This window comes from Aphelocoma coerulescens, chromosome 4A, assembly GCF_041296385.1.
Source record: "Aphelocoma coerulescens isolate FSJ_1873_10779 chromosome 4A, UR_Acoe_1.0, whole genome shotgun sequence".
Lineage (NCBI taxonomy): Eukaryota > Metazoa > Chordata > Aves > Passeriformes > Corvidae > Aphelocoma > Aphelocoma coerulescens.
Genome location: NC_091018.1, coordinates 20943159 through 20959477, shown reverse-complemented (window position 1 = coordinate 20959477; position 16319 = coordinate 20943159). Strand labels below are relative to the sequence as shown.

The window sequence follows — 16319 nt, the reverse complement described above, 5'->3', positions numbered from 1 at the left end:
AAGCCACCACAGCCTGTTTGTCACCGAGATTGTGGCTCCAACCAACACCTCTGGGACAGCTCGAGCGAGTTTCCAGCTAATGCTGCAACGACGTCGCTGCTTCCCACTGAACACCCCAGGAAGATCCCTGCCCGGTCACCCAGGAAACGTGAGGGTTAAATGCCCTTCACCAGTGGAGTCTGAGCTCTCACCCAGCTATCCCCCTGGGAACAGCTTCGGAAAGGGGCCCTGGACACCCACCTAGAAGAGCTTCTCGTAGCACTTGTCACAGTGGACAATGTCCCGGTGGATGAATATTTTATCCAGGAGATCTCCCATTGCTTTGTGGCAAATTCCGCACTGCCAAAGGGAAAACAAGGAGGTTGGACAGTGACAAAAGCCCCACACGGTGACAAGAGAAGGGAGGGGGCAGAGGAACAGTCTCTGCATCGTTTTATTAAGGGGCGAGGATGTGACCTTTGAGGCTGCACTTTCCTACAACAGACAAATGTCCCTGCAGGCCTCTTCCTCCCACACTTGCCATCCCTCCTCCTCCCACCTTCCTCACATCCCCACTGACATTCCTTGGAAACCCTGTGGGGTTTGAGGATTCAGCCACCTCCGCTAGAGCACAAAGACCACAAAGCAGCAAGTCTGCCCCAAGGACAGTGGGGCAAGGACACGAGGGTGTTCTGAGGGTGCTGCCAATAATAAAGAATTCTCCTTGGTCTAATATTTATTCAAGGACCTGGAAACCTTCTGAGGACACCTGTGACTGCCTGACTGTTTTTGTCCTGCTGTGAGGCAAGGATTCGGCACAGCCCACATATATCACTCTGAAAGCCTGAGGATGGAATTTGCAGGAAGGTCCCTGCAGTTCCCCGCAGCACAGCAGCACTGGGGCTTACCCTGAAGCAGTACTCGTGGCAGTGGATGTTCAGGTGCTCGATGATGATCTTGGGGCAGTCCCGGATCTCCCGGCTGCAGTAACTGCACAGGGGCTCACTGGACCTGGGAAGAGCAGGGGAGGGATTCCTCTGTGATGCTCTGGTTCCAGTCCCAGCACTGGTGCCACGGGTTTTTCCCAGCCATCAGCGCTGCTCTCCATGAGCAACCTGCTCCCACACGTGTGACTGTGCAGTGACAGAGCGGAGGCACTGTGCTGTCCCAGGGATGCAGGGACCCCAGCAGTGGGGCAGGACAGATCTCAGAATCTTACAGTCATGGAATCGTGGAATGGTTTGGGCTGGAAGGGACCTTAAAGCTCATCCAGTCTCACTCCTGCCATGGGGCACCTTCCACTGTCCCAGGCTGCTCCCAGCCCCAGTGTCCAGCCTGGCCTTGGGCACTGCCAGGGACCCAGGGGCAGCCCCAGCTGCTCTGGGCACCCTGTGCCAGGGCCTGCCCACCCTCCCAGGGAACAATTCCTTCCCAATATCCCATCTAATCCTTCCCTCGGGCAGTGAGAAGCCATTCCCTGGGTCCTGTCACTCCAGGCCCTTGGAAATAATCCCTTTCTATTTTTCTTGCAGGCTCCCTTCAGGCACTGGAAGGCCACAGTTAGGTCACCCCAAAGGTTCTCAGCTCCAGGCTGAACAACCCCAATTCTCTCAGCCTTTCCTCATAGGAGAGGGGCTCCATCCCTCTGATCACCTTGGTGGCCTGCTCTGGACTCTGACTTGGAGTCAATGTCACTGTATTTGCATTTATTGTGCTGCTGTTCCACCACACACACACATACACCAGTGTCCTCAAAAAGCAAACCCTTAAAATCATTTCAGATTAAGAATTTGATGAACCCCCCCAAGGCAGCCCCACCCTGTCCTACCTGTGCAGGGGAGCACTGGACAGGTAACTGTGGTGGCTGTAGCTGCTTCTCTGCTGGTCACTCAAATCCATAAGGCTGCCACTGTGGAAGGAAGGAGGTATCAGCACTGGACAGTGATATGTGGGAAGAGAATCTCGGATGGGATCATTAACCCAGTGATTTGGAATATCCCAGCTACCTGTTCCTCGGGGAGAAGGTCCTCAAAGTGCCTCCCCAGAGAGGACTCTCCCAGTAAAACTCCCCTGGCCTCACCAGGGCCCTCATGTTTACACCTGGCCCCTACAAACAGCAGCTTTTCACTGCTAGAACTCTGAATCCTGCACAATTATGCAGGAAAAGGCATGGAGCACATCCCTGGCCTCACCCAGCTGAGTGTTCCCTCTCTGCCCGGGTTTCCTGGATATTTGGCTTATCTTTGGCTGCTGACAGCAGCTCTGCTGAGCTCTGGGACAGGCTGGAGATTTACAGTGTGTAATCAGCTCCCCCAGGGATGCCAGCACAGCGCTGAGGGAGGATAGTGCCAGCACGGAGCATCAAACTGGTGTGAACTGGTGCCACATCACTGTGAGGATGATGTGCACGGGGCCAAATTCTGCTCTTGTCACACTGGGGCCAGTCTGGAGCAGCTTCACTTGAGCAGAACACAAAGGACTGGAGATTTAAGCTTGAAAAGGGTGTAATTTAAGACTCACATAATGAAGTTTTTCCAGAGAGAGCCCTCACCCCCTCATTTTCCTCACGCATTCCAGTCATGCCAAACCTGCAGAGACCAAGCCACTCCAGGAGGAGCTTCCCTGTCCCCTGGGAGCAGGGGGACACGGGTCCTCCTGTCACCAGCACAGCGGCAGGAGCCGGCAGGACCCCACAGAGCAAACTCTGCCCTCCCGATAACCCCCCGGGGCTGAGGAGCTCCAGCTGCTCCATCCTGGTGGGATGTGTGAGGTGGCTCGGGCTGGGCTCTGCACGCGTGTGTGACACCGGGCTGTGACACCCGGCTGTGACACCGGGCTGTGACACCGGGCTGTGCCCCCCCCTGTGACACCCGGCTGTGACACCGGGCTGTGACACCCGGCTGTGACACCCGGCTGTGACACCCGGCTGTGACACCGGGCTGTGACACCGGGCTGTGACACAGGGCTGTGACACCGGGCTGTGACACCCGGCTGTGACACCCGGCTGTGACACCGGGCTGTGACACCGGGCTGTGACACAGGGCTGTGACACGGGGCTGTGACACCCGGCTGTGACACCCGGCTGTGACACCGGGCTGTGACACCGGGCTGTGACACCGGGCTGTGACACCCGGCTGTGACACCGGGCTGTGACACCCAGCTGTGACACAGGGCTGTGACACCGGGCTGTGACACCCGGCTGTGACACAGGGCTGTGACACCGGGCTGTGACACCCGGCTGTGACACCCGGCTGTGACACCCGGCTGTGACACCGGGCTGTGACACCGGGCTGTGACACCCGGCTGTGACACCCGGCTGTGACACCGGGCTGTGACACCCGGCTGTGACACCGGGCTGTGACACCCGGCTGTGACACAGGGTGTCCCCAACGCTCCGTACCTGCCGTAGCGTGGGGAGGCTGCAAAGCCGCCGGTGTTCACGTACTCCTTCACAAAGAGGATTCCTCTCCTAGGAAAACAGGGAGCATTTCCATGAGAAAAGAGCGGCTGGGGCTCGGGAGAGCCGGGCAGGGACCGCGTGTGCCCCCGGACACGGAACGCGTGCGGGAGAGGCTCGGAGCGGGATGCTGTTGTTCCGAATAAATCCTGGATATCGAGCATTGTTGCTAAATAACAACTCCTCTAATTACCCCACCAAAACAAATCGAGTTAATTGGAAAGAATGGGATGGATAATGTAACCTTTCATCCAGTTATGCGCTGGTTGGAAGGATAAGTCTGTCGCAGCTCCCGTCAGGATTAGGCGCACAATGGGCACGGAGAGAGCTCCCGGCACCACCAAGCCCTGTGGCACAGCGCTGCTTCCAGGGGCTGTTCTGCCACTGGAATGTCTCCAGCGTTTCCAGCCAGTGCAAACTGCCGCTGGTGTGCCTGGGGATGTTTTTACCTCCCTTGCATATTCCTGCCTCTTGACAAGCCCAGCTCAGAATTCCATGTCCCACCCGGGTGCAGCTCTGGGCAGGCCGAGGGGAGCCCTGTGCCCGCAGCCCTGACAGGAACTAATCAGCCTTTTTCCATGGTGCATTTCCACTGCTGCCTAAAAGCTGGGATTAATCCTCCCTTCTTACACTAAGCCCTGTCATGGCTGAGGAAAGAAACCTCTCTTTTTTTCCTTAAACTGAGCATGGGCTCTTTTTATGTCATGGAATCACAGAAACATTAATGTTGAAAAAGACCTTTAAGATCATCAAATCCAACCATCAATTAACACCACCACCATGGTCGCCACCAAAGCACGTTCCCAAGTGTCACATCCACACGTTTTCTGAACACTTCCAGGGATGGTGACTCCACCACCAGCCTCAACTTCCCCTGGCCCAGCCTGAGGCCGTTCCCTCTCCTCCTGTCCCTGTTCCCTGGGAGCAGAGCCCGACCCCCCCGGCTGCCCCCTCCTGTCAGGGACTTGTGCAGAGCCACAAGGTCCCCCCTGAGCCTCCTTTGCTCCAGGCTGAGCCCCTTTCCCAGCTCCCTCGGGAACTCTCCAGCCCCTTCCCAGCTCCGTTCCCTTTCCTGGACACGCTCCAGCCCCTCAGGGTCTGCCTTGTCCTGAGGGGCCCAGAACTGACCCCAGGATTCCATGTGGGACCTCACCAGTGCCCAGCACAGGGGGACAATCCCTGCCCTGACCCTGCTGGCCACACTGGGTGGCACCAGGCAGGTGCCAAAGCTGGAATTCCTCACCAAGCAGGATGGCCCCGTGCCAGCCCCATCCTGCAGCGAGGGGATTGTGCCCGCTTGGATCTTTACCCGGCAGTGCTGGAGTCAGGCTGGTACCCAGAGCTGTGCTGGGAGCTGGAGAGCCTCTCACTGGAACTGGAGAGGAGCCTGTGGAGAGAAGGAGAAGTCTGTGAGCCACGGCAGGATCCAAACTGGCAGCCAGGGGAAGAGCAGCTGCCGCTGCTGGGAGGGCAGATGGATAGCAGAGCCATTTGCCAGACCTTCTCATGGACCAAACCAATCTCTTTGTCCTTCTACACCTGCCACAGGACAGGACTGCTTCCCTGGAGAAGGGATTTGGGAAAGTCTCACTTGTAGGGCCATGAGAGGGAAGATCCAACGAGATCTTCCAATGAGGATGGGGTGAGTGAGCCACAGAGGCCGAATGGGAGCAGCCACGGGGAGAAATGGCACAGGAGGAATTGCAGGAGATGGGGATGGGGACGTTCCCAAAGCAAATGGAACTGGCCCCAGCTGATTTGAAGGAAGAATGCAACAAAACTACAGAAAACAGCTCTGTCCATCTGCTCTGCAATGAGGCTGACCTTTCCTGGAGCCAGTCCAAGGCTACCCAAGGACCTTGTGCCTCCTCTTCACCCCTGCAGCCTACCCCTTGTTACAGAGCCAGCCCTGCACTGGTGGCTCCATGGAGCGTCAGACTGCACTTGGATGGGCTGGCACTGCCAGGAGGGACTGCAGGGAGCCCAGGATAGTGGCATTCCATACTGGATACCTCCTGCCCCTTCCAGCAGCCTTGTTCTGGGAGCAGATCCGTCATTTAACCATTGATCTTCTGGGGACATTCTCTTTTTGCTGTGATCTCTGTTTTTCCTGTAGCAAAGGCCAATTCCTGGCCAGGAACCAGATCCCCATTCTCCTGTCCCTCTCTTCTGGCCTCCCACACAGTGAAAAATCTCCAGAGGTTTTCCTGGATGTTTCCCAGAGCCTGTGCTAGGCAGCTTTAGCTGGGAATGGTTGAAGAGTTGCTCTGTGCCTCTGGATCATGCATCCACTCCCTGGAAACCAACGCTCCCTCTGTCAGCTCTTGGCTCTGCCTGCTGGCTTCTCTTCCATAGATTCTGGGCAGTTTCCCTCAGAGCCCTCGTGCCTCCCCGTTTACCTGGAGCTGTTATGGTTTAAGCTGTCCATGTAGAACGGCACCCTGTGGCTTCTCTGGGACATGGGCATGGTGGGATCTCTGGGAAGGGACTCGTGGCTGGGGAGAGGAAGTGGAACAGTCTCAAGCTCGAAGTCTGGGCACGTGAGGGATCCTCAGACAGGATGGGAATCTCGGCTGGGATCTCCCTGCTGGGCACTGACCCCTCCCACTCCACGGCCATGGAGTGCTCCCATCCAGGGAATCAGCAAACGGATCAGGACATCTGCATCCCGAGTAAATGTGGCAGCGGGGAGCTCCTTGGTTTGGCAAGTTGGGATCCCAGCCCTGGACTCACCGTGCTGCTGGGGGGCTGAAGTCCCCGTGTCCCCTGGCACTGTCGTACCAGCTGCTCCTGGGGCTGCTGCTCCCGGAATAAACGCTCCCTTTGGGATCCGGGCTGGGCCTGCTGAGGAAGACAAAGCCCTGAGCGTGTGGCAGCAGGAGCCCCTGGAGTGCCCACACTGGGCTCACAGGGAAGCAGGAGCCTCCAGAGTGCCCACACTGGGCTCACAGGGCAGCAGGAGCCTCCGGAGTGCCCACACTGGGCTCACAGGGCAGCAGGAGCCTCCGGAGTGCCCACACTGGGCTCACAGGGCAGCAGGAGCCTCTGGAGTGCCCACACTGGGCTCACAGGGCAGCAGGAGCCTCCAGAGTGCCCACACTGGGCTCACAGTCACTGCCGTGCTTCTGTCACCACCAAGCCCCAGCACAGCTGCCCAGGGCAGCAGTGGAATCCCTGGCCCTGGAAGTGTCCAGAAAATGCGTGGATGTGGCACTTGAGGCTTGGTGGTGACCTTGTGACAGCACTGGATTGACAGCAGGTGATCACAGAGGCCTTTCCCAGCCGTGAGGACTCCATGATTCCATGGTGCATCCCCCCAGTGCTCTGCCCATTTTCCCTGTGCCCATTTTGTACTCCAAAGCCAGGAGAGCAGGCTCCAAACCCAACATTGAGCAAAGCCAAACCATTCCCAAACAGATTGCCCAGAGCAGCTGTGGCTGCCCCTGGATCCCTGGCAGTGCCCAAGGCCAGGATAGACATTGGGGCTGGGAGCAGCCTGGGACAGTGGGAGGTGTCCCTGCCCGTGGCAGGGGTGGCATTGGATGGACTTTAAGATCCCTTCCACCCAAACCAGTCCAGGACTCCATGATTCTAAGAAATGGCCAAGGAGGATCCCAAGGCTCCCAGGAGGATGGTGTAAATCCCGAGGCCTAGAGCTGCTCCTGGTGATGTAGGAATGCCTTCCCCAAAGTTACTCATATTGTACTTAGTCCAGGTACTCCATCCTGGGACAGGCCTGGTTCTATGATTTAATCCTCTTGTCCCCTCTGGGAACAAAATCCTGCTCTCACTCCTTTTCCCAGTGATTGTACAACCTGGAGTGGGGTTTCTAGCAGGTATTTCCATGCCATGACAGCTTTCCCTGTCTCTGCATCCTAAACCCCTCATCCCCAAATCCTGACCTCCTGGTGCTGAACACCTGGCTGTCCACGTAGGCCGGAATCCTGTGGCTGGGCACGGAGCCTCCGAAGGATTGGCGGTCCTGGAACAGGGACACGGGGGGCTGGGACTCCTGGGCACTGGGGACACTCTCCTGGGAGCTGAAGTCAGACCTGCTGAAGAATTAAAACCAGTTTGACCATAAAGCCAATGGGTGTCTTTGCTCTGAGCAGCTCACACGAGGGTTCAGGGTCTGCCGAGGGTGGGTCCTGCCTCTTCCTACAGGGAACAGGGAGAACTGGGACACCCTGTTGTTAATAGAACCATAGGATCATGGAATCGTGGAATCCCAGAATGGTTTGGGTTGGGAGGGACCTTAAAGCTCATCCCATCCCACCCCTGCCCTGGGCAGGGACACCTCCCACTGTCCCAGGCTGCTCCAAGCCCCAATGTCCAGCCTGGCCTTGGGCACTGCCAGGGATCCAGGGGCAGCCACAGCTGCTCTGGGCACCCTGTGCCAGGGCCTGCCCACCCTCCCAGGGAGCAATTCCTTCCCAATCTCCCATCCATCCCTTCCCTCTGGCACTGGGAAGCCATTCCCTGGGTCCTGGCCCTGAATCCCTTGTCCCCAGTCCCTCTCCAGCTCTCCTGGAGCCCCTTTAGGCCCTGCCAGGGGCTCTGAGCTCTCCCTGGAGCCTTCCCTTCTCCAGGTGAGCACCCCCAGCTCTCCCAGCCTGGCTCCAGAGCAGAGGAGCACCTCCCAGCCCTCAGAGCAGCTCTGTGGCCTCTTCTGGACTCGCCCCAGCAGCTCTACATCCTTCTGATGCTGAGCTGCAGAAATCCCTGGGGGAAATCCTTGCAGTGCTGTGCTCCAGGGGGAAAGGTGGCACTGGCAGAGCCTGTATTGGTTTCTGAATTCCTTGGGCCCAGAAATGAGCATTTGGATGCCTTTGGACAGGCCAGGAAGGAGAACTGGAGGTGTGTGAGGGAGTGTCCTGGTGCCCCGGCTCCACACCTGGCCCCACGTGGGTCAGACTCGTTTGCCTGTGGAATGTCTGGAGCTGGGATGCTGCTTCCTCCAGGAACAGAGCTGGACCTGCCAAGACATGAGACCTTTACAGTTTGTCTCTCCCTAGAGACCCTCTGCTCCCAAGTTTAAAGTCTAGGAAGCGACTCCTGGCAGCCCAGCTGGACAGGGTTGGATGGCTCCAGCTAAGGAGGATCATTTCTCCCAGGTTTTCCTATAAAACCATGGTAAAAGGTTCATCCAGGAGAAGCAGCACTAGAATCAGGCCCAAAAAGGCCTCAGGTTACACTGGAGGAGGTTTAGGTTGGATATTGGGAAAACTTTCTTCATGGAAAGGGTTGTCAAGGCCTGGCAATGTTCAGGGAATGTGTGGATGCAGCGCCTGAGGACAGGGATTAGTGCTGAACATGGTGGTGGTGCTGGCTGATGCTTGGACTTGATCCGAGAGGTCTTTTCCAACCTTAACAACTCCATGATTCTATGAGAAGGAGAACCTGGGAGAATATTTCATCAACAGGGGGGAAGATGCCCAAGGAATGACCCCTCATGCCACAGGAGAAGGCGGGGGGGGGATTGCCCCATTCCTTACCCGGCCCTGCTGGGCTCAGAGGGATCCTCCAGCCTGGGGGGCTCCGGGTGGGTGTCATGGCCAGGGGGTCCTTGGCCCCTCTCAGTGAGGCTGGCTGAGTCCAAAAACCTAAACCAGACATCCACAATCGGGAAAACCCATGCTGGGATGGGCAGACACCCATTCCCTGAAGAGGAGCAGGCCGGGAGCAGGAGCCAGTGTGGCCAGAGCCATTCCAAACCTCCCAGACCATCAACCCCCAAACCTCCCAGACCATCAACCCCAAACCTCCCAGACCACCAACGCCAAACCTCCCAGACCACCAACCCCAAACCTCCCAGACCCCCCAGTCCTCACCTTGTGTCATGCCAGTAGGGCTGGTGCTGGGCTGGGCCCTCAGGATTTGTGGAGCTGCTCCTCTCCTCATAGCCCAGGACAGACCTGGCAAGCAGAGCAAGGCCCATCACATCCCTAAAAACTGGCACCTGGATCCTGGCACCGCTCTGCTCACCAGGCCAGGCTGGTGCCAGCCTGCCCTGGGACTTTTCTCTAGAACATGACACAGTCCCTGTATTCCAGCTGCTTCCAGCTCCCTGCTGCTGCTCCAGCATCCCTGGATTTTCAGGGGATTAAAAGGGAGTGACTGAACCCCACTGAGAACACAAGAGGAGGAAAAATCTGGAGTGCTTGGCTGGTCTCAAAGGAGATGGAGAGGGATACAACACAAAGATCCTGATAAAAGCTGGAGAAGGAGCCTCTTTCTGTGCCTGCCCATTCAGGTTTCCCTTGATCCTCAGGATTATTCCTACACCCACTAAATTCACCCTATTCTTACCTTTTAAAGGAATATTCTGTGTCCTCGATGTGCACAGGGCTTCTCTCAGTGGGAGGAAAGGGGACATCGGGCTGCAAGTGAGACCTGGCAAAAAAGGGGGAATTCAGAGCTTCCAAAGGCTTCCAGGGGATTTATATGGAGCAGCAGCACTGCACTTTGTATCAGCCCAGGAAACACGAAGGAATTGTCTCAGAGAACTGATTTTCCTTCAGAAAAACCCATTTTCCATCTCTAACCGAGAGGAGGAGAGGCTGCTGGTAGAACTGAGGAGGTTACTGGGACCCAATTCCCACACATCTCTGTGCAGGAATTCCCTGTCCTGTGCCAGGGTGGAGCACCTGGACAAAGCACAACATGAGTAACTTCGGAGAAGACATTCCTTCATTGCCAGCAGCAGCTCCAGGCCTCTGGATCCTCCTCACCTCAGCACAGAGGGCTGAATTCATTCCATAGAATCCAGGAATCATGGAATGGTTTGGCTTGGAAGCACCTTGAAGCCCATCCAGTCCCACCCCCTGCCACAGGCAGGGACACCTCCCACCACTCCAGGTTGCTCCAGGCCCTGTCCAACCTGGCCCTGAAATCTGCTCGCCTCAAGGCCTTTGATGGACCAATGCATGGAAATGAATCCCAAAACAATGGACAAGGGAGGGGAGCAGCTCCAGGGAGATCCCAGTGTTTGCTGCCAGCAGCAGCAATTCCCTCCCGACCCTGCACCTCTGGCAATGTCACGGGAGAAAAGGCTCTAAACTCCTGTGGGGTGGAGGCACTGAAGGCAATGCTGAAGCTGCTGGGTCTGCTCCCAGAACCCCAGAGGTTGGAAAAGGCCTCCGGGATCGAGTCCAGGCTCTGCCCGATGCCCACCTTGTCCCCAGCCCAGAGCTCTGAGTGCCACCTCCAGTTCTTCCTTGGACACCTCCAGGGATGGACACTCCAAACCTCCCTGGGCAGCCCCTGCCAGGGCCTGCCACCCTTTTTTTCCATGGAGAAATTCCTCCTGAATTCCCAGGCTGCTTGTCTGGGATGAAGTTGTGTAACAGTGAACAGAAGGATGCCATTCCCCCTTTCACCCACGCAGGATTTTCCATTTCCAGTTGTTGCCCGGTTTGAATTCTAATCCCAGCCCTACTCTGGACAAGTTGCTTATTCCCAGTGGAAGCAGAAGGTGCCAGCCCCAGGCCCTGAGCAGGGTCCCACCTGGTGTCACCCTGGCAGGGAGAGGGCTCGGGCTGGCGGAGCAGCTCCTCCGGAGCATCCCCAGGTCTGTCCCAGGAACCAGAGCCGGACCTGCAGGGAGAAGGGGGATGGTCCCAGCAGGAAGCTCAGCAGGTGGAGAACACCAAGAAGCATAAACATCAACCACGAGGTTGTCCTGGCTCCAATGGAACATCTTTTCCTCCCTCCTGCTTAGCTCCGGAAATTTCCTGAAGGGCTGAGCTCCAAATCCAACCAACTCGTCCTTGTGTGAGGAAAGCAGCTGGGAGATCCCAGGCCTTTTGAGCCCACCCCCCTTTTCAAGGGCTGCTCCCAGAACTCGTCTGCAGGGCAGTGCCAGGTCAGAACACCCCCCACTCTAAAATGAAGAGGAAAAAGGGAATTTTCCACTTACTCTGGTGGGCAAAACCCATTCTTGGCTTCTGTGTGCTCAGGAAAACTGGAAAAGAGAGACACAGCTTGAGGAATGCTCTGCAGTGACTTTCCCATGCATCTCACAAAGAACAGAGCAGTTCTACAAAGCCCAGATGCAATGGGTTTTTCTGTCAGGAGACATCCATTCCCAGATTCCAGCCAGCTCCAGAGCAGCATTTCATGGACTGTGCAGTGCCCAGGTCAGGAACCCCACAGGGACTCTACCTTCCATTCGTGGAAGCCCCGGTGGCCCTGGGGGCCTGTTCATCCCATGGCAACGCCTCAGGCTTTTCCTTCAGAGCTTTGTCCCTAGAATAAGGGAAATCCCAGTGAAAATGGGGCCCGTCAGCATTTGTAGGGTATCATCCCAGAAAATCTGCTGATATTTAGTTGGGTGGGGAACAAAACTGGGTTAATCTCTCTATGAAGCCAGGCAGGGCCACATTCCCGAGCCCAGTGGGCCTGGCTGCAGATCAGGGATCATGGAACCATGGACCAACATCAGCAGGAGCCACCACCTGCCAAGGGCCAGCACAGCCCCTGGAGGTGGGACACTTGCAGGGAATGGCAGTGGGAGGCAAATGGAGCAGCAAAATGAAGTGAAATGCGGGGAGTGGAGTGTTCAGGGAGCGGGGCAGGGAGGAGAATCCCAGGGGAGTGAGGGAAGAGAGGAGAGCTCTGCCAGGCTGCAGCTCTGCCAGCAGATGATGCTCTGGGAGTGCAGCCCAGCCCGGGGCTGGGGCGCACCAGGAGCTGCTGCTCCCGAGAGAATCCAGGGTCGGGCCTCGGTGCAGCAGCACGGATCAGCCCCTGCCCGTTCCTTACCCATCCCCAGGCTGGGACACCGCTTCCAAGGAGAATTTCCCATTCGGGGCCTGTCTGTCCTCACCATTCCTGCAGGGAAAACAGTGGGAGCATGAAGGAGGGGGAGGAGGAGCTGGGAGCTGCACAGGAAGGTGTTGGAAGTGAGCTACGAACAGGGCAGGAATGGGGGAGAATCATCGGAGGAGCCCATGCAAAGGGCTGGATTCGGATTCCCAGCACAGAATGTTCCCTCCCAGATGCTTTTGCCCCTTCCCTGGATTCCCTGTGTGGTGTTTGCTGTTCTGTGCTGCTCCGTGTCCTGGAGGATTTTGTGTCTCCAGGGAATCCCCCCAGGCAGAGCTGCTGCTGCTCCAGACCCACCTGATTTCAGCAGGAGTAGAGATTTCCCCCGAGGTTTCACTCAGGGATGGGGATGTTTGGCTCCTGCTGCCTGGTTTGGGGCTGCGAGAGAGGACAAAGGACAAAGCTGTCATTCCTGGTCAAACCAGCTCCAACTGCCTTGAATGGGACTGGAGAAGGTGGGAATGAATCATCACTCTTCTCAATCCATTCACTGACAAAATCCTCTTATCAGAAGCAAGTTTTAAATTAAAAGCACTGATTTTGCCAGGAATTGCCACTTTCTGCAGTGACACACCAACAGAAGCACCAGGACAAGGGCAGCAGCCAAAGTGCTGTTTGCAGTGAGAACTATTCCACCTTTTTTATACTCCAGGCATGGACTTAGTCAAAAAAATCGGAAAACAACTGAAAATTATTCCCTTGCACCTGTTTGGCAAGAAAGAGTTCAGCTGGATGGGGCTTGGAGCAACCTGGGATAGTGGAAGGTGTCCCTGCCCACAGAGGGTGGCACTGGATGGGCTTTAAATCCAAGGCCAGCCACAGCTTCTCTGGGAAGTCTCCTCTGCCAACCCTCCATGTGTGGCTGTGTTTGGACAGCTGATAAAGGCACTTATCCCCAAGCTGGTGAAGCCCTGGAACCAGGCATCCCACCCCAAGGAACGGATACCTGCTGCTGTCCGCTGAAATCCTGGATGAACCCGGCACAGCTGGACTCCTCCTCTGCTGTCCTTCCTCCTCTTCTATCTCAATTCTTTCCACAGCGAAAAAGAGATAAATGTCACATGGTTTCCTCTTTTCTGTAGCTTTCCAGGCAATTTATCCCTGTTTTCCCCCACCCTGTTTCCCCTGAAGCAGGAATTTCCTGCTCCTCCTGCTCCCTGTGCTCCTGCTGAGCATCCCGAGGGACTGAACACAGCCAGGCATTTTTGCTCACACAGCATCAGGTGAGTTCTTGGATTCCAGAGGGAGCCCTGGGCTCCTTTCCCCATCCCACTGACAGCCTGAGGAGGGAGATGCCTGAGGAGCATCCTCCTGGAGCAGCTTCCCGGGAAACAGGATGGCTGTGACTGAGTCTCTGCAGTTTCAGCTTGCCCATAACCCAAAGCACCATCAGGATTGTATTCCCAGTGTTTCCAACACTGCTTCTCCCAGAACAGCCCCAGCGGGATCCAACCCCCAGCATCCTTTTTTGAGGAATTGTTCTTCCTCTGCTGTGAAACTCCCAGGATCTGCTGTCCCAGCCTGGCACAGGCACCCAGCCCCAGCAGTGCTTCCCGAGCTCCAGCTCCTACCTCTTGGCAAACAGGGGTGGGAATTCCTGGGTCGGGCTGCTGTGGAGGAAGGATTAAGGAGCAGTTAAAGGATCGGAGGGAAGGACTCACCTTGGGCAGGGGCAGAGCAAGGTCCCATCACCCTGTGGGCTGAGCTGAGACCGGGGTGTCACACCTGGGCAAATTCCCAATGAAATAACACAACAAAACTGCAGAGAGCAGCTTAAGAGCTGAGGCTGAAAACTGGGCTCTTCATCGCCTCAGGGAATTAGGGACTCCCACAGTTTTTCTTTTCTGGAAATTCCATCCCTCTCAATAAGGAAGGCTTGGAGGATTTCCCCAGCTCTGCAGACACCTGCAGGTATCATGGAATGGTTTGGGTTGGAAGGACCTTAAAGATCTTCCTGCCCCACCCCCTGCCATGGCAGGGACACCTCCCACTCTCCCAGGCTGCTCCCAGCCCCAATGTCCAGCCTGGCCTTGGGCACTGCCAGGGATCCAGGGGCAGCCCCAGCTGCTCTGGGCACCCTGTGCCAGGGCCTGCCCATCCTCCCAGGGAACAATTCCTTCCCAGTCTCCCATCCATCCCTGCCCTCTAGCACTGGGAAGCCATTCCCTGGGTCCTGTCCCTCCATGCCTTGTCCCCAGTCCCTCTGCAGCTCTCCTGGAGCCCCTTTAGGCTCTGGAAGGGGCTCTGAGCTCTCCCTGGAGCCTTTTCCAGGTGAGCACCCGCAGCTCTCCCAACCTTTCCTTGTAGGGGAGGAGCTCCAGCCCTGGGAGCATCTTTGTGGCCTATCCTCGGCTGCTGTGTTGGAGAGGTTCCCTTCCCCTGTGCCACCTCGAGCAGCCCTTCCCTGGCCCTGTGCCATCCCCACCCCCTGGACACTCACCCGTTGCTCTTCTTGGCTGCGGACAGGACGTAGGCGCGCTCCCGGCCGGCCGAGCGCCGCAGGACGCTGTTGGCAGCCTCCGTCCTGGAAGGGAGGGAGGGAAGGGGTCACATCCTGCTCATCCCAATACTCCCTGCTGGCTGAAGCCTTGGACAGGCAAGGAACAACCCACTGGAGGCTGGGGCTAACCCTGACAGAGCTCCTCCACTCTGGGGAGCAGATTTCATGGAATGGTTGAGGCTGGAAAAGACCTTTGAGGTCATCCAGTCCAGCCATCAACCAGCACCATGGTCACCACTGAGCCATGGCCTCAAGTGCCACAGCCACAGGATGGGGACTCCACCACCGCCCTGGGCAGCTGTGCCAGGGCTGGACAATCCATTGCAGACCTGGACTGGCGCAATATTGGGTTCCATGCACAGAAAAACGGGACATGTGGCTGACACACTCCATGGAGTGTCTGCACCAGCCTTGGTACCACCCACTGTCCCAGGGGAGAGGGCAAATCCCTGAAAGGGCCTGGGACACTGCCAGGGATCCAGGGGCAGCCACAGCTGCTCTGGGCACCCTGTGCCAGGGCCTGCCCACCCTCCCAGGGAACAGTTCCTTCCCAATCTCCCATCCAGCCCTGCCCTCCGGCACTGGGAAGCCATTCCCTGGGTCTTGTCCCTCCAGCCCATGTCCCAAATCCCTCTCCAGCTCTTTAGTGGTTGGACCCCATGGGACAGTGACCAAGTTTTCCTTTGTACAAATCTTGTGGCTGAGGAAAAGGGTCCTCAGAAACTCCATGAGATGCAACGAGGCTGCAGCCAGAGAGACCAGACCCATTGCTGTCCCTGTCCTGTGCCCCATCCCTGGCAGTGCCCAAGGCCAGGTTGGACACTGGGGCTTGGAGCACCCTGGGATAGTGGGAGGTGTCTCTGTCCATGGCAGGGGTGGGGCTGGATGAGCTTTGAGGTCTCTTCCACCCAACCATTCCAGGATGATTCCCTGCTTCTATTCCCAATAGGAGAAGGACAGCCCTGCCTGGATCTGGCATCGGGTGCCAGTCCTGGAGTGATCCCGGCTCCGAGGGCACCCGCAGTGGGGGGAGCTGGGCTCCTCCCTCCCGGCTGTTTGTGCATCTCCGTGCTTCCCCATGGACACGGGGCAGCCCCTGGATTCCACGGCCCTTCCCAGCTGCCGGGTTAATTGGGCCAGGCTGTCAGGCTGCATCACGTCAGGATTTTAATGACGCTTTGTCGGCAGCGCGGTGGCCCGTGGGCAGAGCCAGGCTCGGAGCAGCGAGAGCTGTGATTGTCCTTGGACTGCCACCAGCCCTGCTCCATGCCCGGATCCACCGACCCCCCAGGACGGAGCAGCCTGGCTGGGGCGAGGCCCCTTGTGACTGTCCCTGCAGCAGCACGGAGCCACCTCCAGGCCTCACCTCTTCTTATGCTCATCCGGGGAAAAAGGCACATCCTCCTCATCGCCATCCACGGATTTCTGCCGGACGTTGTACGGAGCTCTGCGATGGGGAGGGAGGGAAGGGAGAGCCAGGGTCAGGGAATTGCTGCTGTGGCTGGGGCAGAGGCAGCAGGAACACAAGTGAATCCAAGGGAATGGTTCAGACCCTGG

General features: G+C 57.3%; 1 protein-coding gene across 7 annotated transcripts in view; it reads right to left on the bottom strand.

The window, feature by feature from the left end:
• Nucleotides 1-16319, bottom strand: part of ZNF185 (zinc finger protein 185 with LIM domain) — a 29727-nt gene that overhangs the window by 3145 nt on the left and 10263 nt on the right. For 2 of the 7 annotated variants that reach the window (XM_069015736.1, XM_069015740.1), the window contains 21 exons: nucleotides 16129-16209; nucleotides 14703-14786; nucleotides 13834-13872; nucleotides 13209-13292; nucleotides 12560-12640; nucleotides 12200-12268; nucleotides 11600-11683; nucleotides 11355-11399; nucleotides 10943-11032; nucleotides 9746-9829; nucleotides 9268-9351; nucleotides 8932-9039; nucleotides 8331-8411; nucleotides 7339-7491; nucleotides 6170-6280; nucleotides 5836-5931; nucleotides 4746-4823; nucleotides 3380-3448; nucleotides 1808-1888; nucleotides 888-990; nucleotides 241-339 (listed from right to left, as the gene is read on the bottom strand). In XM_069015736.1, the coding sequence (XP_068871837.1) occupies nucleotides 241-339; nucleotides 888-990; nucleotides 1808-1888; nucleotides 3380-3448; nucleotides 4746-4823; nucleotides 5836-5931; nucleotides 6170-6280; nucleotides 7339-7491; nucleotides 8331-8411; nucleotides 8932-9039; nucleotides 9268-9351; nucleotides 9746-9829; nucleotides 10943-11032; nucleotides 11355-11399; nucleotides 11600-11683; nucleotides 12200-12268; nucleotides 12560-12640; nucleotides 13209-13292; nucleotides 13834-13872; nucleotides 14703-14786; nucleotides 16129-16209 (1804 nt within the window). The remainder of the gene's footprint in view (nucleotides 1-240; nucleotides 340-887; nucleotides 991-1807; nucleotides 1889-3379; nucleotides 3449-4745; nucleotides 4824-5835; nucleotides 5932-6169; nucleotides 6281-7338; nucleotides 7492-8330; nucleotides 8412-8931; nucleotides 9040-9267; nucleotides 9352-9745; nucleotides 9830-10942; nucleotides 11033-11354; nucleotides 11400-11599; nucleotides 11684-12199; nucleotides 12269-12559; nucleotides 12641-13208; nucleotides 13293-13833; nucleotides 13873-14702; nucleotides 14787-16128; nucleotides 16210-16319) is intronic. The other 5 variants (XM_069015737.1, XM_069015738.1, XM_069015739.1 and 2 more) reach the window with 5 other exon arrangements.